This window comes from Leptidea sinapis, chromosome 23, assembly GCF_905404315.1.
Source record: "Leptidea sinapis chromosome 23, ilLepSina1.1, whole genome shotgun sequence".
NCBI classification, from domain to species: domain Eukaryota; kingdom Metazoa; phylum Arthropoda; class Insecta; order Lepidoptera; family Pieridae; genus Leptidea; species Leptidea sinapis.
In genome coordinates this window covers 530,645-557,695 of record NC_066287.1, presented here as the reverse complement: position 1 = coordinate 557,695, position 27,051 = coordinate 530,645, and the positions used below count along the sequence as shown (strand labels likewise).

The window sequence follows — 27,051 nt, the reverse complement described above, 5'->3', positions numbered from 1 at the left end:
CTTGAACCAGATATGGCAACGGTATCGTTGGAAGACATTAAGATTTTTCTTTCTCTTGAAAACGTTTTTATACTATTTTGATGTTGTAACATTGTGCCCCTTAGCCTGTAACAGAGTACCCCAGATACGGGGTTCACTGTTACAATCGACTGAAAAAATATTGCCGACTTCTAGACTTCATTTAACTCAAGACTGTACGTGCCATTTAATAAGTTAGCTAGAGTTAAGGTCTTGGTATGTAATTTTACAACAAAATACCAGACAATATACTAGGACTCACTCAGCACAAATCTAAGAAATATATTTATGCTTCCTTAACAAAGAAGGCTAGAGGAAGATCCATGGTTTTTGTCCGGTTCTGCGCAGGCCGCCTAAAATTCTATAATATTATATTAAACAGGCTAAGTTGTTTATAATTTACAAGATAGGCTGGGAGTTTCCTATCCGTTTTTCTCCCCATATCAGAGCCCTGATGAATAAGATAAAACATTTAAAATAATGGTTTTAATCAACAAAATAAAGATTTTCTAAGACTGATTGACAATTTAGTTTAGTTCAGTCTAATATTTAGTCAATAAAGTAGTCCTGCAAACGAACCGGAATTCGTCGTTCTCTTGATTGCACTGCAAATAAATTTCATTTTTTACTGCCAGTCACACCTACATTACATAGAGTACGTAATAGTACATAGCTTGAGCCAAAGAAGAGATTTGTTGGATTTGATGTTTCTTTAAAAGAGTCTTAACAACATCTATGATAATCCAGATTTAGTTTCCAAGATTGAATTTAATGTTTCCTTTCGATATCCCCGCAAAGCAATAACACTTCTTCAAAAACCTTTTCGAAAAACTGTTCTCGACAATAACTCACTAATTTCCAGGATGTCTCAAATACTAAACGATAGTTGCAAACATTTGGATCCTTTCGGGGACTCACTCAAAACGTTCCGAAGTAAAATTTAATATGTGATAATTTAAATAATATGTAATACATGTGTACATATGTATTAACAAAATATATTTTATATTTAACTGATTTCAATTTAGCGAACTACCTAGAACTATATCATTGTGTTTTTTTTTCGGTAATAAGTTAATACGTTTTTTAAATTATGTCTAGGTACTTCATTTGATATAAATATTTGTAAGCTTCATAATAATTGCATGCTGTCTACATTGCATCTACCTTAAACGATAATGCATTTAGAATTAACTTTAGATTAAATATTTTATTGTTGCTTGAATTAATGTAATTATCGCTGGTGGATCGAATAAATAAATAAATAATAGTGTTCTGTGATTTACTGACGTACATCTTCTTTGGTTGAAAGAACGTAGTGCTTAAATTCTCTGTGGTTGAAACTTAGAAAGTTCATTGGCTTAAAGGTCTCGTTACCAGGCCATAAAATCCAAAAAAAAAGAATGCTCATTTGTAATTTGTTCATTGTTGTGCAAATAATACCTAATTTTTATTTATCTAAATAATAATAACCTTAACTTTTAAAATGAGTTTAAATCACCATATCACTAAAATATTTTGTGAGTTCCAGAAAAGTATTGATAATGAACAAGAAATCCGCGAAGTGAGTAATAAAGAAATATATACATGATCGGCGTATCACTAAATTATTGAAAATATGAAAAATGTCCATACAAAAATTTAATATATATTTGTATTGAATGATATGTTTTTTTCTGCTAGTCGTTGCCCAGGCCACAGCAGTTAAGAAATAAGACGGTAAATTCAAATAATGTCGAATCTTTTTATTAAACTTTACTTTTTCATTCTTCAACTCCATATTCCATACATACCTACTGTTCTTTACTATTAAATTATTTATATATTCTATTCTATTGTATTGAGATACATGTTTTCGAAAGATAAAATAAAAAAAATATATTTTTAGGTTATAAGAAGTATATGTAAGGAAGTTGATCAAATTTCCCGTGAAGCTACAACAACATTGCAAGTAATACACCATGATGAAGCAGAAAGTAAGTAGTGGTCAATAATAATGAACAGAAACTTTATTAGACAGAATAGTGGCTTATTGTTGTATATAACAGATAGCCATGAAGAGGAAAATGTATAAATTATGTACATAATTTTTTTATTATGATTGTTATTCAAATATTGTGAGCCTTCTTGAACATTTTAATAATTATGGATTTTACAAAATAAGGCCTAATTCAATAAATTTTCTATTATCAGAGTTTATTGTGTTTTAAGAAACTCGAGTGGCACAGCATTGTAATTGGCCCGGTGTATCAGTTACCATTAACTGAATATCCTCCTTGTCGCATCCCTTATTTTCATAAAAATAAAAATAATTATGCAGCCAGGATACATCCGTATATAACGAATGACAGGTAAAGATTATGTGTAGTGAGGTGATATAAAGAGAGAGAAGATTTTTAGTTGACTTTCTATTGCCATAATTTTTTTATCAGAACAGGGCCTTAGAAGCTTGTTATTAATGAAACCTTAGTGGTCATTCATATAAAGTATGTATTTACTCACTTAGTGACTTGGTCCAGCCAAGGAATGCGTGACAGTTAGTGTCATGGTCAGTTAGAACTTAATATTATAATTAGTAGTAGTAGTAGTAAGCTAGTAAGCTGACCCCGCAAATGTTGTATTGTTATATAAATCGCGTTACAAAAGTAACTGTTGATTGTAGATGGGTGAAAATTTGAAGTTGTATGTATTTTTTAATGTTGACTCATAATCAAACAAATTTTAAAAAAAATAAAAAAAAAATTTGGTGTGGACCACCCTTAACATTTAGGGGGATGAAAAATAGATGTCTGATTCTCAGACCTACCCATGCACTCAAAATTTCATGAGAATCAGTCAAGCCATTTTGAAGGAGTTTAACTACAAACACTGCAACATGAGAATTTTATATATTAGATTATTTATTCATTAATTATTTTTAGTACCAGCCGCCTGTTTGAAAGCAAGGGAGTTATTTGAGAAAGCTAATGCAGGCTATGTGAGGCTTCGAGAAGCTGTGCCTGTGACGGATTATTACAAGTAAGAACAGAAGGTGCTTATTACTTTTATTAATATATGTGTATATATATTTTTTTATCTAATTTGCTCCTCTTTTTATTCACATTGTGCTCATGGATAAGTGTAAAATTGGGAAAAATTCAAATTAACATAGAGAAGTCAAAATTACTACGTAGAGATCTTTTGGTGGAGGCCATTGTCCAGCAGTGGACGTCTTTTGGCTGATGATGTTGAATTATTTATTAAACCATTGTTTAGATTCGTATTTATTAACGAAAAATCAAACAAGAATCAGAATGTCATGGTATATGGTTTTAAGTACGATTGTATATGTTTTACCAGACATATGAGGAAAGGAGACGCGCGAGGGACGACCAGGTTGTCACTAGTAATAACATAATTTTACATGTACACATAAGATAACAATTATACATATTACTTTACATATCTAAGTTTAAATATATTAACATTAGTAAACAATGAATGCTAATAACAATTTAGGGAAATATAACTACTAATAATGTTTAACTAATCTATATTTATTATTGTTATTAACACCCCTTAGGAATTGCTAGTTTTATTTCACCTTGGTGAAATTAAAAATGTTTCAGCATTTTACATTATATTTTATACAATGTATGCAAAGAGTAGCGCCAAAATTACACAAGCATTTTGACTTCCTTGTGTGATTAAAAAAAACTTAAAATGGTATGATTATTAAATTTAAATACCCGAAGGACAGACCATTCGCGAACATGACGCGTGGATCCATCGCTTCCCGGGCACATATCTTATGTAAATTATATTACAGATACCAAGACCACTGGCGCTTTATGACACAGCGGTATTGTTTCCTGATCTCTCTGACGATATGGCTTGAGAAGGGCATTCTGGCCTCTCATGAAACCGTCGCTGCAATACTTGGCAGTAAGTAACTTCCTACATTTAAGGACATATCATTGGCAGTCTCATAGCGGAATAGCAAATGTGTGCTTAAAAATAATGTAAGCACACTTTTCTCCTTAGCCTTGTGTCAACTGTCACTGTCTGAATCAAACCTGAACTTCTTGTACTTCATACGGGCGCTTTCCGCAACTCGACGTCATATGCGCCTATTTTGCGTGCGAGGGTCCAACCAGCCAAGCTCCTTCAAGAAGTCACCCAACTTCTTAACATCTCGGAAGACTTCCCGAAGAGCGCCTGGTGACCCCAGGTGCTTCGCCCTGTAGTTTGCCACCTCACTGCATTCCAGCAGGACGTGAGCGGCTGTTTCCTCTGCCTGAAACCTGAACTTAAGAATAGTTTTACATTGCAGCTTATTGACCAAGAATATTTTAAACAACTGAAAAATATGCAGCAATGTATAGATATAGCAGTCAAAGCTTATAAGTTATAATGGTGTAATTTGTGGCATGTTCCATATATCTGTGTAATTGTGTAGTATAATTAATTATTAAGTTTAATTTATTTGTTATTAAAGTCTTATTGTTTTAGTTTTATTCACATTTTCTTTTTAGTCTATTTTATTAGTAGTGTTAATCATTTCATATGCTGATTTTTTTAATATTACATAATTTGTAACAGACGTGCTTCCTGTATTAATTCTTGTAGTAATATATATATATAAAATTTAGATTTAAATATATTGTAAATGTAAAATACGTATATGTAGCTTATTCTATTTGATCGCACACAACGAAGAGTGGCTCAAATAATGGACGATCAAGTCATCTCCGATCTACTTGATTCTTTGGCGTTGCGTAGAGATGTAAGCTCTGTTTGCATCGTCTACCACATTTATCACGGTGAGTGCTCAAAGGAAGTGTTCGGGTTAATTCCAGTGGTCGAATTCCACCACCGGACATTACGTCAAAATGCTAAATACTAAATACCACCTGCATCGATTTGACGTCTGGCATTCCACAACCGTGCGTTTTGCAAGAAATTTCTTGCCTCGTACAGCCACTTTGTAGAATCAATTACCGAACCGATACGACTTAGGGACCTTCAAGAAAAGAGTACACTCCTACCGTAAAGGCCGGCAACGCATCTCTTGACACCTGGTGTTGCGAATGTTCATGGGCAGTTCCCTCGCCACTCCTCATCCCGTGAACCTTTTGCCCGTTTGCCCCTTATATAAATATAAATAAAAGAAACAAAAATATTGTTCGAGATTCGTGTAAATAAATAAATAAATATGTGAAAACATTGTTAATTATTGTTGTATGTGTTTGTTTCAGTCAACGCTGTCGAAAACAAAGAGGGATTCCATCTTGATATTGAAGAATATTTGGTTGGATTACTTCAACTATGCACAGAATTAGTGAGTACATCTATAAATAGCTGATTTTTATTGAATTGAAACTTTCTTGCGCGTATGATGATAAAATATTGACGGATGAAACGCAATAGGGACAATATTAGTGACAAGAAAATGTGGGACGTTTTGTCCAAGAAGAGGGAGAGACTGATTGAGAGAGAGTGAGAAAGGGCGAATGTCGCATGAAGCTATAGCCATGGAGCGAGAGAGAAAGGGAAATCGAGAAAAAATACACGCTATTGGTTGATGCATTCATTTAGTAGTTAAATATTAGAGCTTAAGATGGCGATTCTGTCGCATAACGTCTTGTACTACAGTAAACGCAGATCTTTTTTTATTTATTTCCATTATATATACATTATTATTAGTATGTATACAGTGAGTTAAATTTTTAAATAAATATTGTGTAATAAATCTGTAAATCATCCTATACTAAGCATTTGTTCAGAGTAAGTAATATTATGTTTGTTATCTTTTTGTTAATTTACAATTTTTTATGTTAATTCGTTTGTAGGTTAGGGAATCTTAATATTTATAAATAACATGTGGCATTTCATTTTGCCGCTCATCATTTGAGCATTTAATATACTATTTTTCAGAAAATTTATTAAATTAGGCGTTACTTTGCGGAAATCCATAATTATACAAATTATTTAAGTTTTCTTTAGTGTTAATTCCGCCAATATTTGTTTTTAAAACAATTCGACACGTGTTTCGCCTCTACACGAGGCATCCTCAGGACGTGTTGTCTCGCCAAAATCTGGCACGAGACTGAGATCTCAGTCACGAAACACGTGTCGAATTGTTTTAAAAACAAATATTGGCGGAATTAACACTAAAGAAAACTTAAATAATTTGTATACTATTTTTCATAAAATAAAAATATTATATTAGTATAAATTTATACTAGAGTTAAAAATTAGTTTGCTAAAGTCATTTCACTTATGACATGTGTTCTTTGTACGCACGCAATTTTTTTTAAATCGACGTTCTTTTGGATTATGAACGATGCGGGACTCGAATCCGTGACCTCCCGCGTTCCATCCGAGCGCTCTTACCAACTGAGCCAACCGTTCGAGTGATGCATCAATCGTAAATCTTGGTATGTCTTGCTCAACTCTCAGGTTGTGCCTCCATTTACAGAATCTACTTCATAGTTAATAACATGCTCAACCCCAATAATTGCATATTAGGAAATTGAGATGCTTGCTCTTTTAAATCTAAACAATTTGTTATTTTTAAAGTCCCGCATTGTTCATAAATTTTGGTTACACATTTAATATGTATAATTAATCCCAGAATTGAGGAATATCACTTAAAAATAACACATTGTTGGGACGTTTAACGTTTCCCGCGTTTATTTGCAAGTCTTGCTGTCTGACATTCGGAAAGCTTCAGAATTATCATTGTATTGGCAGTGTTGTCAGAGATATAGTCAACATAATGTATGTTCAAAAATATAACTGATTTCAAGAAAAATTGTGATTTGTGCCATTTAATAAGTTCGTTAGAGTTAAGGGCTCCTTTGAAACAGGTTGGATGAGGACAGCACAGGACTGATCGTCTTGGAGATCTTTGGGGGAGGCCTTTGTCCAGCAGTGGACATCTACCGCCTGAGATGATAAAGGGTTCCTTCATAGGTCTTGGTATTTAATTCTACAATAACACACCAGAAAGTATACTAGGACTCACTGAGCAGATTCAAGAAATATTTTAAAGCTTCTTTGACAAAGAAGGTTTACCATAATATAGTACATTATATAGAGGATAATGATGCATGGTTCTTGACTGGTTCTGCGCAGGCCACCTAATATTGTATAATATATTAAATAGGCCAAGTTGTTATTATGAATTAAAAGTTGGGCTGATTGTTTCTTACCAGTTCTTCTCCCCGTGTCATAGCCTAGGGTTGTCACAATATGTTATGTTATTGTCATTCTCTATCGTAAATAAATATATGTATTTCCATTCTATTCTTGGTTTATTCTCAGGTATTACTTTATACCAAGTTTATTTGTAAGGCGGTTACTCTGTAATAACGATGAATATACATTACAGTCTCGCCTGGCTGTGAATGCAGTAACTCGTGGTGATTATAACAAGCCATTGCAGATCTCCAAGTTTGTGATGGAACTGAACGCCGGCTTCAGGTAATTCAAGTTTTTTGAAGTGAAAACTTCTTTAGCCGCGTTGGGCAACCAGTCACCGACATGCTCGTGACTGACGCACGAGATAAATAAATATAAATATATATAGATGATATATCTACTGTACACATTATTTATTTTTTTAAATTTACAATTTGCATTTATTTATTTTTACTTACTCGTGTAAGGCATTGACTATTTGACGTTTGAGTATTTTAGTTGCATCACTCTACATAATGTAGAAAAATTGACACTAAAATGATATGTAAAACGATGAAGCTATAAATGTTGATTTAAAATGGCCAATGAGTTTCTTGCCACTTCTTCTCATTAAATCTTACCGAAGTAGCGATAAATATAAAAAGAATTTCTAAACTATTGACATTCCTAAGTGTCATTTCCTTGACCTACATAAATAAAGTGATTGATCTGATTAGTAAGGGTGGCCTTACACTTTTGGCTCCATACCCACTTTGTGTAATGCAATCACTGCGATTCGGTTCCCTTTATCACCCCACTCTATTTTAATATCATCATAATACAATATTGTGCATATTGTATTTGCGCCAAAATGAGAAAGCTCAATGAACATTCTTATAAAAATGACAAATTCTAAATTCAAATGTAATATTTTGATTATTTTTAAATGTAACAATATTTATGGCCTGACTAAGTATTTCATGTGTCCACAGATTACTTAATCTCAAAAACGACCACCTTCGCAAGCGGTTTGACGCGTTGAAGTATGATGTCAAGAAAATAGAGGAAGTTGTCTATGACCTTAGTATAAGAGGACTGTCAAATAAGAGCCAAGATGGCGACTCGCCTGTTCAAGACTAATTAAATAGTTCTAAGTTGTATCCGTCTTTTTATTTATTGACCTTCTACTAATAACGAAAATAAAATAAGAGATGCAATATAAAATACCCTAGTAATATTCACTTTTAAAACAAAACAAGTATCTATTTCGTTAGATATTTGGTGGGTAAGTCAGGATTTGAATTTGTGTTCGACTGACACGACGTGGTTACATTTTCGGTCCCGATATGTTTACGTATTTCTTAGGTTTTTAATCTGTTCCCTTGAATTATTTTAAAATGGAACCATAAAGAGCTGTCGTAGATAATAGACATGTCAGTCTGTATAATAAATACGTAATTATGGTATCAGTTTTCATCACGCAAAAAGGTATGTCACTTCTAAACTTCACTAAAGCCCTTCGAGTCGGTTGTAAATCTGCCATCGCAATGCACGCCTTCCACTTATAGTTTCCTTTTTTTGATAATTTGATCGGAGTTAATGTTCTCTCAAACATGGAGAAGCATAAAAAAAAACAATTAATATTTATAATAAGGTATATTTTTGAATAACATAAAAAAGCTTATAACAATACATCTAATATTAATAGAATTTATAAAATATAGCAACGCACCTTATCACACCACCAATTAGTATACGTTTCATCAAACCGTAACAAAAAAAGAGTGTGTGTGTGTGTGTGTGCACGCATGAAGTTCTTTGGCGTAACGAAACACGTACATAAAATATTATTTTATACAATTATAAAAAAAATATACAACTTATACAATGTATTGAAATTTATTTTATTCTCGTCCATTGTTTATGGTTCAGTAGACATATAAGTTACAAGAGAGCTACCATAAGCGTAGCTGAAGTATGATACAAATGGTCTAGTTATTAGTTGACCAACGAACGGTGTCGAATTTGTGTGACGGTGTGCGCGCGCATCGTAAAAATTCTCTGAATTTTTTCCCCTAACGTCCCAAAAAAAGTATCGACACCCTGACGATAGCTGGTCAACGGACGAGAATAAAATAAATTTCATTACAAGTTTTAAAATAAAATATAATAATTTCATTGGTTGTATTTAATACCTTCTATATTGTTTTTTCAACGCAAAATATTACGAGCAATTTTTTTTTAAGGATTTTTGTTTTATTACGCCAAGAAGTATGACATCTTACGTGACACACACTTTTTCTATGCTTGAAAGTCACGAATGTATAATTATATAAAAATTTAAAACCTTAAGTACTTAATTTACCTATCGGCATAAATAATACACAAATATAAATTATACGCAATACAAGTTCAGTCTTACAACATACTCCGAAACTATCCAAAATTATTTTTTTCGATCCAACTATGATCAGAATGATTTGATCTACTTACATTTATGGCTATACACACACACATAAAGGTAAAATAAACACTAATTTGACGACCCCTATAGCCCAGTGGTTACTGACCTTACTGAGCCAGTGGTCCCGGGTTCAAATCCCTATGGGTGCAAGCTTTTCTATTATGTATATGAATGTTTGATTCCGAGTCATGTGTGTTTTTATGTATGTTTAAGTAAGTATATTGTATTAAATATATCGTTGCACTAGTACAGGCTATGCCTAGTTTGGGGCAAGATAATTAGTGCAAGTGTGTCAATAAAAAAAAAAATTCGTGGACCACAACAATGACAATTCATAGATTATGCACTTAGTACTACTAGATGTTATTGCTTATTGTAATAAAATCATTTAGTCAGTAATTGTTTTATGTCCAAAAAAACACACAATAACGCGGGTACAATCAGCAGCGTGCCGCATGACTGCCTTTAAATGAACACACGGGTAGAGTAACATAACCTTAATCGTGAAAAAATTAAGTAAATAAATGAAATTTTCAAAGAAACAAACTATACATATTTCGTAAAATTTTAATCACCTTTACGTGGTCCCAGATGATGTCAGGAAGAAGGTTGTGCACATACAAGTAATAGAACAGTAGTGTAACTCAGCGGTCTCCTTGTAATTTATACCTACGCCTGGGCGGAGCGCTAGGGTTGCTACATACAAAAAGATTGACGATGCGGATGGTACGTCGTGGTACGAAAACTCCGAACTAAATTATTTACTATGTTATTGAGAAATACATACTATTTCTCTTCAGGTAATCAATCATTTACAGTGTTATTAATAAAAACCCTTTTATATAAAATGCTCCTGAATAACGTTTTAAATCTTAAAAGATTGCAAGTGCAATTCTTGCAGGCAAATTGGTATTTTATTATAAATGCGGACGCCCATTCCCACAAAAAAAAATGTACTTTTTGCAGACGTTAAAAAGCAGTACGAAATAATTGCGATAGTAAATTATTTATGATTGTGTTGAAGGTGTGAATGTCACTTCTCTTATCAAACAAATTTAAATTCTGACGGACATGCATTGCATTCGCATAAATTTTGCATTTTTGACACTTGTGAACATTTTATGACTATTTAGAAATTTTTAAAAGTTTACGTAAATATTTTTATTTCAATTTCATTAACAAAAGTATTTAACTTATTTTAATACTAATTATCATAATGTGCTTACACACAACATCACTATAATAAATAATCTCTTAATACATTTTTGCTAGGGAGCTAAACATTTACAATACATACACACCTAATAAATAATAATTAATTTTGAACAAAACACTAAATATCAAGAAAGGAGCATGCTTTGAATTAAAACAAACACCAGGACGAATAAATATAACTATAATATTTGAAACAATAATTTACTATCATAATAATATTATATCATAATAGTATAAAAATCCCGTGCCGCGGTGTTTGTTACCAAACTCCTCCGAAACGGCTGAACCGATTTTTATGAAATTTTGTGTGCATATCGGGTGCTGAGAATCGGCCAACATCTATTTTTCATACCCCAAATTAGTAATTCAACGTTTACTGGGTCAGCTAGTAATATTATGGTAGTATGTAAAGGTTTTGTCATTTGATAAATTATAATATTGTGTTAAAAAAAAGGTGTATTCCGTGAAATATCAGTTTGACGTTAAAATGAGATGATGATTTTGGCACGGCGAAAGAAAATCAAACCAATGCATTATTTATAGTTGCCAGTCGGTCGTTTCTATGTCACATCTCAAAAAAATTAAACTTAAAGCGTCCTACCATTGAGCTTTACAAGTTAATTTAATAAAAATATTTTAATGTTAAGGTTTGTACCTTGTTACCAAATATAATCTACTTTTTTATGGAAAAGGAGGACAAACGAGCGTACGGGTCACCTGGTGTTAAGAGATCACCGCCGCCCACAATCTCTTGCAACACCAGAGGAATCACAGGAGCGTTGCCGGCCTATAAGGAAGGTGTACGCGCTTGTAGTCTTAACAATCAGATGGGCTTGCGTTTGACAACCCTGACGACCGTGAGTCCCCCGTACCACAAAACTTAATGCGCGGCGATAAGCGACACCCGTCATACAGTTTCCGACAGTCGCTGTAGTGAGATGTTACATAATATCTATCTACTCTCGGCAAACAAACTGTAATTCTATACTATTAGCTATATTTAAATGAATAACAATAAATATAATTGATGAGATGGAGAAATAATTGTAAACGTAAATAGACATTAAAAGCTAACACAAAGATTTTTAATAATTAAATAAAAATTGGAAGTCTCAACAATTTAAATGCTTATTTAAAGTAAATGACAAGACGAGCAAGACGTTCTCCTGATGGTAAGTGGTACACCGCCCATTTCAATGCAGTTTGCGATTGAACCCAAAATTGTGAGCGGTATCGCAATTCCCAAGGCCGGATTTAGGGCGGCATATCAAAACTGCGGTTAAAATTATTAAAAAGTAGATTCTTTTGATTTCACAACAAATTATTTATGGGACAAACCGACTAAAAAATGCCATTTCATTTGGAAAATAATTTGTTGCTCCGATGTACAACACAAGTAATAGAACAGTAACGTAACTCAGCAGTCTCTTTGAAATTTATATCTACGTCTGGGCGGAGCGCTAGGGTTGGTACATACAAAACAATTGACGACGCGGATAATTTAACTACGATAACGACCAGTTTCGGCGGCGTACGGCGTGGCACTCAATAGTTTTGTCTCCCCAAGATTGCTTAGCGGCCGTGTTAATCGTGCGTATGTGTGTGTGTGTCGATTCGGGTCCTCTAGTATAAAGTTAAAGTACTGTTCTTTTACTGTATTGTGACATTGCCGCTTGATGGTAGAAAAATGCGCCACTGTGGTGCCCACCAAGCCGGTATACTGTTTATTATAACTATACTATTAAGAAGTTTGTTATTATTCAATAAGCCCTTAAATTCATGCAGCCCATATAACAGCGTAATACGTACCGTTAATTATTTAATCTGATTAACGTACAATAAACAACTACACACAATCACTCTCAGAAATTGTCTGAAGAAAAACTCTGTCTACGCGTCTATAAGCACAGTTTTCGTTCAGTTGTGTTTCGACTGCGCTTTGAATACAACGCCACGCAATCACAAAGTGTTCCGTGAAAAACTGTCCGAATAACAGCATATGCAATCTTAAAAATGGATGGTGTGTCGTATTTCAGGTAAGTGCCCCTTTAAATTAACATAATTGTGTAACTAACTTGACGTTTTTAATCATTTTGCTAAATAATTACATTTCAATTGCTATGACAAAACGTTCTTGCCTCGTGTTCGCGCCAAAGTTTCCAATGAGCATAATAACTTTGAACATTTCTGCCACGAAATAAGTTGTTAGTTTGAATGAATGTTTTAATATTCTCTATATATGTATGTACAGCGCCGTTGGGACATTTTTTGACGGCCTTTTAACAGGCGATTGTGAGTCTAGTTGCTTATAGTACGCCAATAATTACTTTACATACATTTTTATCTAAAAAATTCAACAGGTGTTCAATTAGTTTTCCTAATTTCATCAAACGCGTCATAAACTGTCAGTGCGGTAGAGCATCTTCCATTTGTACAGTCATAAGTGAGTCCTCTGGATGTATCTCTAGTTGAGCCTGGGTTCCGTCGTTGAAAGGAAACGAGACACTGCCGTCGATAACTAAACCTGTAATATGATAAACCTATAGTATGTTTGAACACCATTGCACGTAAGGCGTGTCCATTGGTCGTTACACTCTCGGCTTTATTGTGGCGCTCGCCTTACATTTGTTTCACTTTGTACTATAATTATTATTAAATATACTATATAAGCTACTGTCCAACATATATATTATATTACGTTTTAGCAGACAGTAATAGGCATAGACTTAAGATACGCATTATTGATTGAACAATAGATTTTGATTAATAATTTTAGGCTATATTTTACTTTTGGTTATAGCCTTTTTCTCCCACTTTTTTAAACTTACTTTCGATTTGTTTTTTTCTTAGTTTTTGTTAGGTTCTACAATTATTAATAAGTTTCCATGATGTACGCCACTTCTTTCATTTGATCCCAAATGAATGCAAGTACATTCTCGCCATCCTTCTTTGAAACTATGAGGTATAGGGTAAAGTACTTAAAGGAGTCTATCGGGCTCGATTTAATTAAAAGTTAAAACTGCATCAAAGGTTTTTTGAAAAATCTTTATTCCTAGCTTATGATCAATAGTTTATCTAACATTCATGTGAAGGTTGTGGGTTGTGTGTTAGTTAAACTAGATTAGATAATTTATACGTCTAGATAGAGTCTTTTGTGTGACACAACTGATAAAAACATTCTAGGAATATTAGTTTAGTGAGCGTGATAAGTTACGTCTTACACTCGCGATTGCAATGATACTTTTTGGTAGTGTGCGTGAATTTCTTAAAATAGAGTTCATAATTAACTTTTTCTTGATATTTTCACAGCTTAGTCATAGTCTTATTTAGACGTATAAATGATCTAAGCTATAGACCATAATTCTGAACAAGGTACAGGCGTAAATAATACTTTAAATAAAAGTGGTGTTTAAATTTGATATTTATGAGTGTAATTTTGACTCATACTGGGAATAAATGATTTTTTTCTTTATTTTATTACATACCCGCGTCGGTGCAATGTGACTTGACCGTGACGTGTCTCGCGCGGTCTCGAACCCGCAACCCTCGCGGCGCCGGCCACTCCTCGAACCGAATGTACTCTCGCACAGAATACGCCACTTCGGGACATTCTGAATAAAGAGAAAAATCTGCTTGAATTTATTATTTAAATTACAGGCATTCGTCGCGACTTTATCCGCATAGATTCGTATCGCACTCTCTCGGAAACTCTTCAAAATTTTCGACATAAGAATTATCTTTTACTTATAAATGTAACTCAGCGCCGCTGCAGTGTCTGTGCCGCCATTGACCTCTGACATTCTCTTTTAACAGGTATTGGGCTGAAACGGATGACGCGGTTATGCCATGTCGTTTCAATCTATTTTCAACGTATGCTCTTAATAAATTATAAAACCTTGTAAACACTCGATGCTCGTCTCGACTGTATATCCATAGATCGCTGGTTCATATCCGACTCGAAGGACCAAATTGAATAGGCGTGTGATTGGGAAGAAGACGCCTTAGTTATGACATGATTTTAATTATTTAACAAAATATCTTGTTACAACAAAGTTGAACATGAGTGACGGTCGCAGAGTCATTGCTGAATGGTGGGCTCGGCGATCAGCGACCGCGCAGCGAAAGCGATTCAAGACTTGACGTCGTCCAAAAAATATAAGATCAGTGAAGATTGACATTACCCGGCGGAAACATCAGCCTCTGGTTGTATTTCTCGGTTACTTCGCGCGCCTTCTCCAAAGAGATGTCCATTTTCACTCCAAATTCCTCGTGGAGTATCTTCATCAGGTCCATCACCGAATGTGTCCGGAGACAGTTTATGCTAGAAATCATGTAAAAAAATATTTATAACTAAAAAAGTTAATTATTCTTTTAAATTGCTTCAAATCCAAAGGTAAAACACTTTGAAAACAAGGGACGGTCTAAAGAAGAGAAACAGCGGAAAAAATTCTTCCAATATGCGTTCTTTTAAAAAACCATAAATCGTTCGTTTAGTCAAAGTCAAATAAACTTTATACAATTAGGCTTAAACTAAGCGCTTTTGAATAGTTACTACAAAGACTTCTTCTAAATTACTGATTTTACCATAATATGCTCGGAAAAAGTTGAGCTCGTGAGAAGAAAATACAAGAAACTCAACAGACTAGGGCTTCCAATCCCGCGGCCTGTATTCAATCTCGGCATTTGCGGGACTACGAATTTTCAATCCCGCGGGATCTCGGTATTTGCGGAATCCCGCATATTGAAAATATGCACATTTTAAAACAATGATTTTATCAACTCCACAGATATTTACGTACATATTACTATTAAAATGAGATCAATCTAATTATACTGTTTTTTTCACAAAAAAAATAACTAATTCTGAATAAAAAGCAAAACAAAACAAATCGTTTTTAATAAATACACAACGCAAAATTACAAAATCTACCAAAAAAACACATTTTAAACGGATAAATTATTACTTAATTATAAAGTTTTTCAACTTTTAATATTAACTGAAAATGTTTGCGAAGGAAATACAACATTTACAAACTGTCGTCTTCCAAACTACTGCGTATTTAACTCTATTGCCTGGCCAGAAAATGCCCTTTCTGCTTCCACACTTGTGGGCGGTATTCCTTTTAAGGGCTTGTACGTGAATGAATCTTTCTTTCACGTACACATCCTTAAATATTTATTATATTCTTAAAGGATGTATCAATAAACATCACGAAAATACGAAACAGTTAATAACTTGAGTTATTAATAATAATAATTCACGCAGATTATCCTATTTTGCATCGCATGCGCGCTTTTTCAGTCCCGCAAATCCCGCGCCCGTAATCCCGCATCTCGCGGGATTTTAAAATGGTGCGGGATCCCAACGGCGGATTGGAAGCCCTACAACGGACACTCTTTTCAATCAAATTGACTATTTTACAATGGCTGTAATATACCTAACATTATTTCATAAAAAGTAATAAAGAATAAACTATATAAATATAAATTATCGTATATTGGATGCATCAACCTTTACAGCTTGAATTCATTGTTTGTGTAAGGATTTAAAGTTCAATATGTAAGAAATTCTACAGTAGGTACACTTAGTAAAACCTTTAAGTTAATTTAGAAGCAACGAGGTGGTTTAGCGGGCAGAAAAGTTGCATGTGAATATATTTCTAACGTGATTATTTCTTCTCTTTTGATTTTTGATTGCATATTAAATATATTTAAACGAACTACAATACTGGCTGTTTACAATTTATATAGAAACCATTCCCTATTCTTAAAAAACTTCAAAAAAATCTCTGAAAGGTAAGGCACTATGTATCACATGGGGAGAAATTGAGGCTCTCTTACTGTTCAATTGCACCCTCCTTGGAAATTTCTCCCCATGGCAAACAAAATACTACCAGGCCTGTGTTACTCCTCGTGTGGGTATCGAAATTGTAAGTACGTGCGTCAGCCTCTGCACAGTAGGCCAGCCAGGAGGGACTCACGAACGAGCAGTGACGGACGCGCGAGCTTTGTTGTTAACTACTTACTTCATAGATCCGACCGATATTTAAAAAATGGAGAAACATAAATAAAGCAAGGCATATTAAAGGCCGTTGCGATTAATAGTTGAATTTATATTTTACCTATAGTGCCACGACGTACTTCCCGTGCCGGTAGTGACACACAGACCGGAACTCTTCGTGTGCGTCCAGTTCCCGTTGTCGATTTGAAGCCGCAGCAGCGAAACTCTCGAGGTCACGCTCTCCCCTATGAATACCTGCGATGTAAGAACACAGTGAGGCCGGCTCCACGTTAGAGAACGAGGCGAACAAGAGGAAGAAGCCTTTAGCCGTATTTCATCACAGTCGTTTTTCAAACAAGGCCTGAAATTGCTATCTTTATTTTTTTTAATCCCGAGAATTTTTTAAACGAATTCGCGGTTTGCAGTAGAGTGAACTGGGAAAAAATGTAACGAAACAAAAAAAAACTGAATGCCTAATTGACGCGTAGGCATACATTTGCTTCAGACAATTTTTGAGCGTGATTAGGAGTCTAGGTGTTTATTGTACGTCAATGAGTAGGTCCCTCTGAGATGGAATCAGAAATGATCCGTAGGAGAATCAAAGTCACCGACTCGATTTGAACTGAAACTGAAGTGGGCTGGGTATATGGATCGACGGACAGATGGCCGTTGGGGCAGTTAAGTCCTCGAATGGCGACCACGTACCGGAAGACGCAGTGTTGGTAGGCCCCACAAGATGGACCAATGATCTGGTCAAGATTGCCGTAATACGTTCGATGAGGGCAGCGCAGGACCGATCGTCTTGGAAATCTTTGAGGGAGGCCTTTGTCCAGCAGTTGTCGTCTTCCGGCTGATGATTTCATTTATTTCGCTTTTGAAAGTTAAATTACCTCATTCAATGCTAAAAACGGCAACACTTTTGTTGCCAGGCTTGAAGTCGTATGAGGGTTGCCAGTTTCTGATCTTCTGGTCGTCTCTGGTTCCTCCGGGTTCAATACTGATGGGTATCTGAAACGTAAGGAATAATTCAGAGGCCGTGAAGTTTGAATCAAACCCAGTCGAGTTGTCAATACATACCGATACCTCAGTTCCAAAGAGTAACAATTTAGAAAAGAGTTCCAAAAGAGACCAACTCGAGTTAGTTGTTAACTACTGTATGAAAAGAAAATATTATATGAAGAAATAATAGTAACAACCAAACTGCACAATATGTTATTTTTAAAGTGATATCCCTTACTTCTGGGATTAGTTATACAAATTAAATTGGTCAAAGTATATGAACGATGCGGGAATTGAACCTGCGACCTCTCGGTTTACGTCCGAGCGCTCTTACCAACTCAGCTAACCGTTCGAGAGACGCATCTGAAGCATATACTTTGCAGTTGATAACCATCTCAACCCCAATAATTGCATATTAGGAAATTGACTTGAAATCTGTCGTTGTGTTGAAAATGTCATCAAATTAAAACTTATTTAGATTTAAAAGAGCGACATTTAGATGGAGCCACATCCTGGTATAACCATGCAACACAGCAATAATGCATAGTTATGAAATTGGTCTATAATTAGTAATTTCAGATCGAGACCATTACCTATGTACTGGTGTTAATGCTGATTTCCATAAATTAGGGTCAGAGCCAGAAGAAAGTGATTTACTGAAAAGCATTGGAAGGGCAAAAGTGGAATAGAACTTTTTAAGAAATAATGACGAAATATTATCAGGGCCTGGAGATTTTGTTCCTTACACATCATCCTTCTCATACCTAAATCTTATCCATCTATACGACCTGATTCAGCTAGTGGAGGGTGGCGAGAGAAAAGCCTCCGGTGCAAGCGCAAACACAGTTCGTCCGTGGCACCACGAGAGTGAACACAACGACATCTGTCGCGTTCAGTCTGTCTGCGTTCACACACGGAGAACACGCTAGCTACGGCGTCCTTCTGACCGAAACACAGAAATACTTACACATTACTACTTCACATAAACATATAGACTCACCTACAGTACTGTAGCGTGTGTAGATCGACCGGGGTAATGTTGTCCAGAAACTTATCTTCGCACGTAATCGTTGTGCGTATCCGGGATCGACGCATCCATCTAAACCTACCCTACAACACACAAACACATACATTGTTATTATTATGACGGGTACTCGCGATACATATAAATAAAATTGAAGTGTCTGTTTGTAAAATTTAAATTACCGTTTTGTACTAAATGGCAAAATAACGTTTGCCGGGTCAGCTAGTATTTTATATATTGGGAGACGATATTTCGATCCAATTGCATGAATCGTGGTCACGGCGGAATTACGCCGTACCACGTTCAGTTCCGTAATTGTTTCCGCCTTCGTTTACACCAAGAAACAAGTCAAAAACTTGTTTTATACAAAACTTGTAGAATACTTGTCAAAACATAGTTATTTGTTATAAACATGTATTGCAAATGTCTAAAACATTCTTGCGTTCACACTGTGTTGCCAACAAGTTTTTATACAAGTATAAAACACGTTTGCTTTTATATAGTGCCACAAGGGTCTTTTGGCGAGTGGCCAAAATTGGTACTAAACGGCGCCATCTTGCCAAACGTCATTTTGGCAGTTCGTGTCACTGTTGTTTACTCGTCAGATTTTCTCGAACATTTTTGTGGTATTTTGTGAAAATATTGAATTTTAACATGCCGAAAGTGATCAAAAGTGATGTCAGAGAGGTGTTGCTAAAGGTAAAAGAGTTTTTCTTAAAAGAAAAACAAGCTACAGCACCGATTATTCCATTTGAAAAGGTAAATGATCGAGTCGCCGCTGCTACAGGTTAGTGTTGCCAACATTCTACATTATCAGTTTGGCTAAAATATATAAAATATTATAGGAATAAAAATAATTGTCATGACAGATCTTCGTATTTATTTTCAGGCATATCACTGCGCACAGTGACAAGAATTATAGGTGAAGCAAGATTGGCCGAAGCTTCATCAAGTAAAATTGTTAAACCAGGGAAGAACAGGAAAAAAAGGAAAGACAAAATATTGATGGATGATTTTGATATTGGTGTTTTTCGGCGTAAAATCCATGAATTTTTACAGTGACTACAGTGAGTAAATTATATTGTGCTCTTAAGGAAGACATTGGCTTTAAAGGCAGTCGAGAAATTCTCAGACAACACATAAAAAAGATTGGTTTCCGATTTAAGAAGTCAAAAAGTATTAGGAAGGTTTTGATTGAAAGAAATGATATATCTGCTTGGCGAGCTAAATACCTGCAGGTAGAGTATCATATTTTTAGTTACCTTGAACCTTAATAACTTGTGTATGTATGTAACAGAACGCTTGTCTTCTATGTTTCAGGTTTTAAAGGACAATGATGAGACACATAAACTTCCAGTTGTGTACTTAGATGAGACATACATTCATTCTGGTCTAACTTTTGGAAAATGTTGGCAGAATTATTATGGCACAGGTATTTTACATCATAATGTCCAACGCCAGTAAGACAAAGTGGTCCATTAGCAATAAACAACTCATAGCCTGCCATTTATCTTCTTCCGAATCTTGTTTGTTTGTTATAGTTTATGAATTCATTTATTCACAGATGGTGTACTGAATCCTATATGTAAAGGGCAAAGGTTTATAATAGTCCATGCTGGCGGTGAGCAAGGCTTTGTGGAGAATGCCTGTTTGGTATTTAAATCGCAAACAAAAAGTGGAGATTATCATGAAGACATTAATCACACAAATTTCAAAAAATAGGTTACTGAAAAGTTAGCACCCAATTTAAACCAACCGAGTCTTATTGTGATGGATAATGCTCCATATCACAATACAAGCATAAACAAAGCACCTAACACAAATTCAAGAAAGGGAGTAATACAGGAATGGTTATCAAGAAATCATATTGAATATTCACCACAATATACAATACCACAATTATTGGAAATTGTAAAAAGAAATAAGCCGGAACCTGTTTATGCTATTGACGCCATTTTAAAAGGATTAGGCCACAAGGTATTTTACTAATATATTGTCATCTAATATAATATTAACAAATATATTTTTATTTAATCTCCGGAATCGAATGATAACAGTTTGGTAAGTATTTAAAGGATACAAGATTACTTGATGAAATAAAAAGGTATTCCTTATTGCTAAACAACTAACCGACTTTCCTAACCTATACCATTTTACTAATTATACCTTGTATTTATTTGCAGGTATTGCGTTCACCTCCATATCATTGTGATCTCAACCCCATTGAAATGGTCTGGGCTTCAATGAAACGCAAAGTGGCTATGGTGAACATTGGGAAACTGGCTAATGAAATGCCGAGTATGGTAATGAATGCATTTAATGCTATTACTGTTGAGGAGTGGCGCAATTATTGTTCGCACGTCAAAAAAAATACAAAAAGAGTATCACAAAAGGGACGCGCATTTGGACGTACCGTTCATCATAGACTTAGCCTCTGATAGTGAAGAAAGCAGCGATAGTGAAGACGAAGACGAAGAATTGGAAGATATTCGACCACTTAATATACACCTTGATTATAATTATAATAAAATTATTTGAAACATTATTCTTTTTTGCCACCATATGCTTATGTTTGATAAATGATAGGTATATACATGTATACTTTTATAGTTTACCATTTCCTTAAGTTCTAACAGTTAAAAAAACTTAAAATTCTACTCATCCTATTATCTGATATGTTCATTAGACCCTAAGATTTCGGGATAGATATATATATATATATATATATAAATATATATATATATATATATATATATAAACTGGATAGATATATATAAACTGAGTTTAAAATTAAAACCACCTATAGTATCTCTTTCAATTGGACTCATGCGCCAAAAGACCCTTGTGGCACTGTAGATCTGAGACATGCTTGATACAGTCTGTTACATTGACAGCGTTCAGACCAACATAAAACATACATATGTTTAACAAGTATTGTTAATTTTATTGAAGTTTATGTGCAATACTTATTTAAAACAAGTTTTATACTCTATCCATGGGTGGTGGATAAAGTTTTAAACATTTACCGGACAGACCGCTATTTTTTCGTTCGTCTCGCCAGCATGCGTAATGCATTAACAACATTTTGCCTTTGATATCCGATGCAAATAGAAATAATATGAGTCACCAGTAGCTAGAAATCTCAAATAAACAGCTAACTAAAAAAAGCGCTTACGCCTTCCTTCAAGGTCGGCAACGCTCCTGTGATTCCTCTGGTATTGCAAGAGAATATGTGCGGCGGTGATCACGTATCACCAGGTGACCCGTGTGTAAGCTCGTTTGTCCGCCTTTTAAATAAAAAAAATAATTGCTCTGCTGGAGTGAAGGTATCTCGATACTGTGATACTGCTAAGAAAAGTATGGTGCAACTTTTTGAAGGAAATTCTCCAAATTTACTGGTCTCATTCTAACAAAACTTCTGAATTCACTTCTATCTTCTATTATTAAATCATTCAATAAGGAACGATAGGTCCCTTCTTGCTGTCGTCTCCTCAAAAATGTTCGCGACCAGAACTTGCATGGTTTTCTTAAATTTCCTTCATTCTGTATGATGTTCACCTTCTTACACGTCTACCTTCACTTTCTATTGTCTGTGCCAGTAGTCAATTGTGTTGTCAAATTCATTAATTTCTGCACTGACATGTGTTAAACAAGTTTAGCTACAAGCCTACAACAAGTATATAACATGAGATCATATACATGCAGACAACTAATAGGTGACAAACAATTTCATCAGACAAGTTTCATACAAATATTGTCTACGACAATTTTTTTATATTAAAAATTAGAAAAATCAAAATCGTTGTTTTTATTTAATTCCGAGCATTTTCATATTTATTCACATTTTAAACCTTCTCTGGACTTCTAATTTAAGACCAAAATTAGCCAAATCGGTCGAGCCGTTCTCGAGTTTTAGCGAGACTAACGAACAGCAATTCATTTATATATATAGATAGATAAACAATGCTTTATTTTTCTCTATTATTGATCGATATCGATGGTGTTGTGTAGTGACTATTGATGCTGATTGTTATTATTATAATGATGAAAAATTATTGAAAGAATCTGGGTTAAGTAAAATCGCATTTATTTTTCTGGCATAGCGACGCAGGACAACAGAAACTACAGAACTAAGTATTAACAACAAAAGTCAAAATTTAACAATGAAAACTTCATGAACAAAGCAGTGATAGCACGAAAATATCACGACACGTACCTCACGGTATTGAAACTGCAAACCGTACTGACGCAACAGGACAAGCGCGAGGGGGTGAAAGGGGAACAGGAGGGGGCTTCACGTTCCAGCGACGTCCAGAAATATATTGTAATATGGCCGTATAGTATATAAACAATGAATGAATGTGACTTGCAAAGTAATTGGACCGCTGCCATCAAGTTGCGTCCTATAATTTGTTCCGAATAGTTTTTCCAGTACGTACTTAATAGATATAGCTCGTAAAAAATAAAAATATTTTAATTTAGAATCGACGCACCTCCTTCAGAGCGGAGAACGCACCCTTGACATCATTGGAACACCACGTGGGTAAACACAGACGACCCACAGACTTGTGAGGAGCACTGTTGAAACCTATGACTGGCTTACTGAAAAAGAAATGTACAAAATAAGATATTTAAGCATAAACAAGACGTAAGTACTAAGTAGACGAAATTAAAAGTAATAGATTTCTAGATTTTTAGATATTAATTTTTTTATGACAATAAGGGACGAGTCGAGCCGCTCAGAATACTTGAAAAACCTACTTCTTAGCGGTAATACTATTGTGCTCCTCATCTGAGACACAAGATGTTAAGCCCTATTTGCCCAGTCACTTCACTAGCTACGTCGCCCTTTTGGCCGAAATACAATAATGCTTACACATTACTGCTTCACGGCAGAAATAGGCGCCCATAATCTAGTCACTGGTAAAGGTTGGCGATGTATTTTGTTTTAGCAATTGAAATTAAATTATTTAGCAAAATTATTAAAAACGTCAAGTGAGTTAAATAATTTTGTTAATTTAAAGATACACTTCCGGAAATACGACACTCCATCTTTATTAAATTTGGATTTAAAGCGTCCAATAAACTTTTAATTGAATTCGAAAACCGAAAACACGAGGATCGAACCGGGGCCCGGGGGCTCCGTGGGGAGAGTCAACGTATTAACGTGATTTGCGGCACCGACATGTTGAAACGTAATATCACTGTTCTCATATCAATTTATTATTCAGGTTTACTTGCTATACAAAAGCCATGAATACATGGACGGCCTATATAAACTTCATTTAAGTTCCTGTATCCCCTAGCAAAGGCAGAGGGTATACACAGTACATCTCCATCGCGATCGGTCCTGGGCATCTCTCTTGATTTAACTCCAGGTCTTTCCTATGTCTTTCGCTTCATCAATGACAGCGCACCGCCAGGTTTGCTTTGGACGACCACGTGTACGATTTCCTTGAGGGTTCCAGTCTAGGGCCTCGGTATATGGATGGGATCCGTTCGGAGTGTGTGGCCTATCCAGCAGCTTCGTTTGCGGCGTTTTATCTATTGGTCGATTGGGACTTCATGACAGCGTTGCCAAAGATCGATTAACGAAAACCTGAAGCTGATGAGATATGGACTTCGTGGGCCACTTCCACGTCTCACATATTATATACACATTCATACAGCAATACGGTCTTTACGTTAGGCCGGAGTATCATAGCAGCTTAACTCTCCGTGTGGCAAATACGAATCGAAGTACGAACGACAGTAAAACAAGCAGCCAGGATGTTAGGTTTCCTTAAAAGAAACACAAAAGGATTTGTTTCTCCTCAAACCAAAATAATTCTTTATAACTCACTGGTTCGCAGCAAATAAGAATTTGCATCAGTTGTGTGGAGTCCCCAATACACAGCACCTTCTCAACGTTTAGAGAGACTACAAAGATCCTTTACTAGATACTTGGCATATCATAGTTCCGGCATCTTTCATAAGGCCACCTACGACCAGCGGCTGAAACACTTTAAAATGTTGTCACTCTACAATCGCCGCATAATACTGGATCTAACATTCCTCTAAAAGCTGTTATCAGGACAGACAGCGTGCAGTGAATTGCTGGATAAAATAAATTTCAAAATCCCGCACAGATATCCACGAAATCCGATTACTAACATACTTGTGGAACCAGTAAGTAGGAAAAATGCCCTTAAACATTCTCCATTATCAAGGATGTGTTCTGAGTACAATCGATTTTCCGCGTCCATAAAAGATTTTGATATTTTTCATGACACAGTGACAAGTCTGAAAAAAAAGTAACCGCACATTTCTGTTTGTAAATAATAATAATATGTTAGTTCATATTCATACAAACTATTTCTTCGTTATATTGTATCTATTATTGTTAGTGATCTGCTTAAAATCCTTGTTAAATTTGTAGGTCAAACTGTATTTTGTATTTAAATTAATGTCTTGCAATGAGAGTTGTGTATGCACCAGTAACTGGCATTCATACCAGATTATAAACCTATAAGACCATAATTATTTTTAATGTTTTGTATGTAATGCTGTTGGTGTGTCAATAAATAAATAAATAAGTTGTATCCGTGCAAAGGTTGCTCGTGCAATGACAAATAAACTTGGTATAAAGTTATACCTGATAATAAACCAAGAATATGCAATATGTTTAATATATCGCTAACAACACTGTCAATACTAATTTATTTATTCAAGGTCCACCAACACAGAATACACATGTCAATTCATAAAATTGTAACACAAAGTCCAAAAATCGTGTTCCTGAAATAACAGGTGAACACATCATGCACATAAACATACAAACAATTTAGTTCATAATTATATAAAAGTAAATTGAAGCCCCATAACGCTAACATGTTAAAACAATATAAAAAATAAATTAATTCCACAAATCATTACAAGCTACAATACAGTCACTTCAATATAATCAATAAAATACAATAAACAATATATTTTGTCAATGCTTTTTTTTTACTAAAAATTTAGTCATAACATTTTACTAATCAGAGATATTTACATATGACATTCATTCATTCATTTACACAATGATAATTCTTAAGTTTACTGAATGTCGTCAGGCAACCTTACAAACAAACGCGGGCAACGTTATACGTCCGAAGAATCCAATCATAAGCAAAATGTCAATTTGGTAACATTTTGCATATTCTTGATTTATTCTCAGTTATAACTTTATAACAAGTTTATTTGTAAGGCCGTAAATGTTGTAAGTTTTCACTCACTTGGCATCTCGGACCCTGGAGGCAGCCAGGAGGAATGTTCCATCACCACCGCAAGGCACCACCACGTCACACCACTTTATCAGCTCGTCGTTGTAAGTCAATCTGAAGTGGAGTAATACAGTTATTAATAATTAATAATAACAGGTGATTGTAGTGGTCGAATTCGACCTTTCGATATATACCTACTAAGCAATATATTTCACTCCGAGCATTCACTGGACATAACTGTACTGCAATCCGTACACCTTCCCAAAGAATATATTATAATAGTACAATCACGGAAGTCTCACTCCGCAAAATCAACCAAAGAAATTGAGACTCTTGCGCTCATACAATAAAGTGTATTTCAGTTCGCATAGCGCTACTAAGGTACATATTTTTATTCATTTAGAAGTTGCCTCTCTTTCTATCGCGTGGCTCTCACCTCTTCTGACGACATTAGGGTTGACTTCCTTACCTAAAACTATACCTACCTAGTATAAGGTCATCTTATAAAAATAACTCAGTTTTTTCTATTATGTACTAGCTGACCTGGCAAACGTTGTTTTGCGATATAAATTATATATGTAAACCTTCCTTAACTAAAATTAAGTTTAATTTTACTTCCTGAGAAAGTAAGAAAGATGTAAAGATTCTAATTAGTTATTAATTTTAAGCTATTTTTTCAATTGGTTTCTGAACGACAGAAACACATGAAAGGAAAAACAAAATTTTTGTTTTTATTTATTTTTGTTACGAGAATATTCATATCTATTTACCTTTTAAACCTTCTCTGAACTTCCACAAATAATTCAAGACCAAAATTAGCCAAATCGGTCCAGCCGTTCTCGAGTTTTAGCGAGACTAACGAACAGCAATTCATTTTTATATATATAGATAGATGTAGATATTATGTAATCGTAATTAAATC

At 34.7% G+C, this 27,051-nt stretch overlaps 2 protein-coding genes, 1 long non-coding RNA gene and 1 other non-coding gene across 5 annotated transcripts in view; 2 read left to right on the top strand and 2 right to left on the bottom strand.

Annotated features, from left to right (window-relative positions):
* Positions 1–1,414: 1,414 nt before the first annotated feature.
* Positions 1,415–8,340, top strand: LOC126971461 (translin). Its single transcript, XM_050817786.1, has 7 exons — positions 1,415–1,582; positions 1,907–1,994; positions 2,940–3,036; positions 3,827–3,942; positions 5,256–5,338; positions 7,394–7,485; positions 8,175–8,340. The coding sequence occupies exons 1-7, from the start codon at positions 1,505–1,507 to the stop codon at positions 8,320–8,322; spliced, it is 702 nt and encodes a 233-aa protein (XP_050673743.1). The 5' UTR covers positions 1,415–1,504; the 3' UTR covers positions 8,323–8,340.
* A 483-nt stretch (positions 8,341–8,823) lies between these two features.
* The window catches only part of LOC126971404 (NAD kinase 2, mitochondrial), a 40,075-nt gene continuing 21,847 nt past the window's right edge, over positions 8,824–27,051 (bottom strand). For both annotated transcript variants that reach the window (XM_050817716.1, XM_050817717.1), the window contains 8 exons: positions 26,142–26,243; positions 23,379–23,487; positions 18,862–18,971; positions 17,753–17,870; positions 16,984–17,117; positions 15,043–15,182; positions 14,347–14,472; positions 8,824–13,385 (listed from right to left, as the gene is read on the bottom strand). In XM_050817716.1, the coding sequence (XP_050673673.1) occupies positions 13,267–13,385; positions 14,347–14,472; positions 15,043–15,182; positions 16,984–17,117; positions 17,753–17,870; positions 18,862–18,971; positions 23,379–23,487; positions 26,142–26,243 (958 nt within the window). In that variant the 3' untranslated portion in view covers positions 8,824–13,266. The remainder of the gene's footprint in view (positions 13,386–14,346; positions 14,473–15,042; positions 15,183–16,983; positions 17,118–17,752; positions 17,871–18,861; positions 18,972–23,378; positions 23,488–26,141; positions 26,244–27,051) is intronic.
* Positions 18,140–18,213, bottom strand: Trnay-gua (transfer RNA tyrosine (anticodon GUA)). Its single transcript has one exon. It is a non-coding gene; the product is annotated as a tRNA-Tyr (tRNA).
* Positions 19,988–20,565, top strand: LOC126971504 (uncharacterized). The gene is made up of 3 exons (XR_007730924.1): positions 19,988–20,123; positions 20,206–20,317; positions 20,450–20,565. It is a non-coding gene; the product is annotated as an uncharacterized LOC126971504 (long non-coding RNA).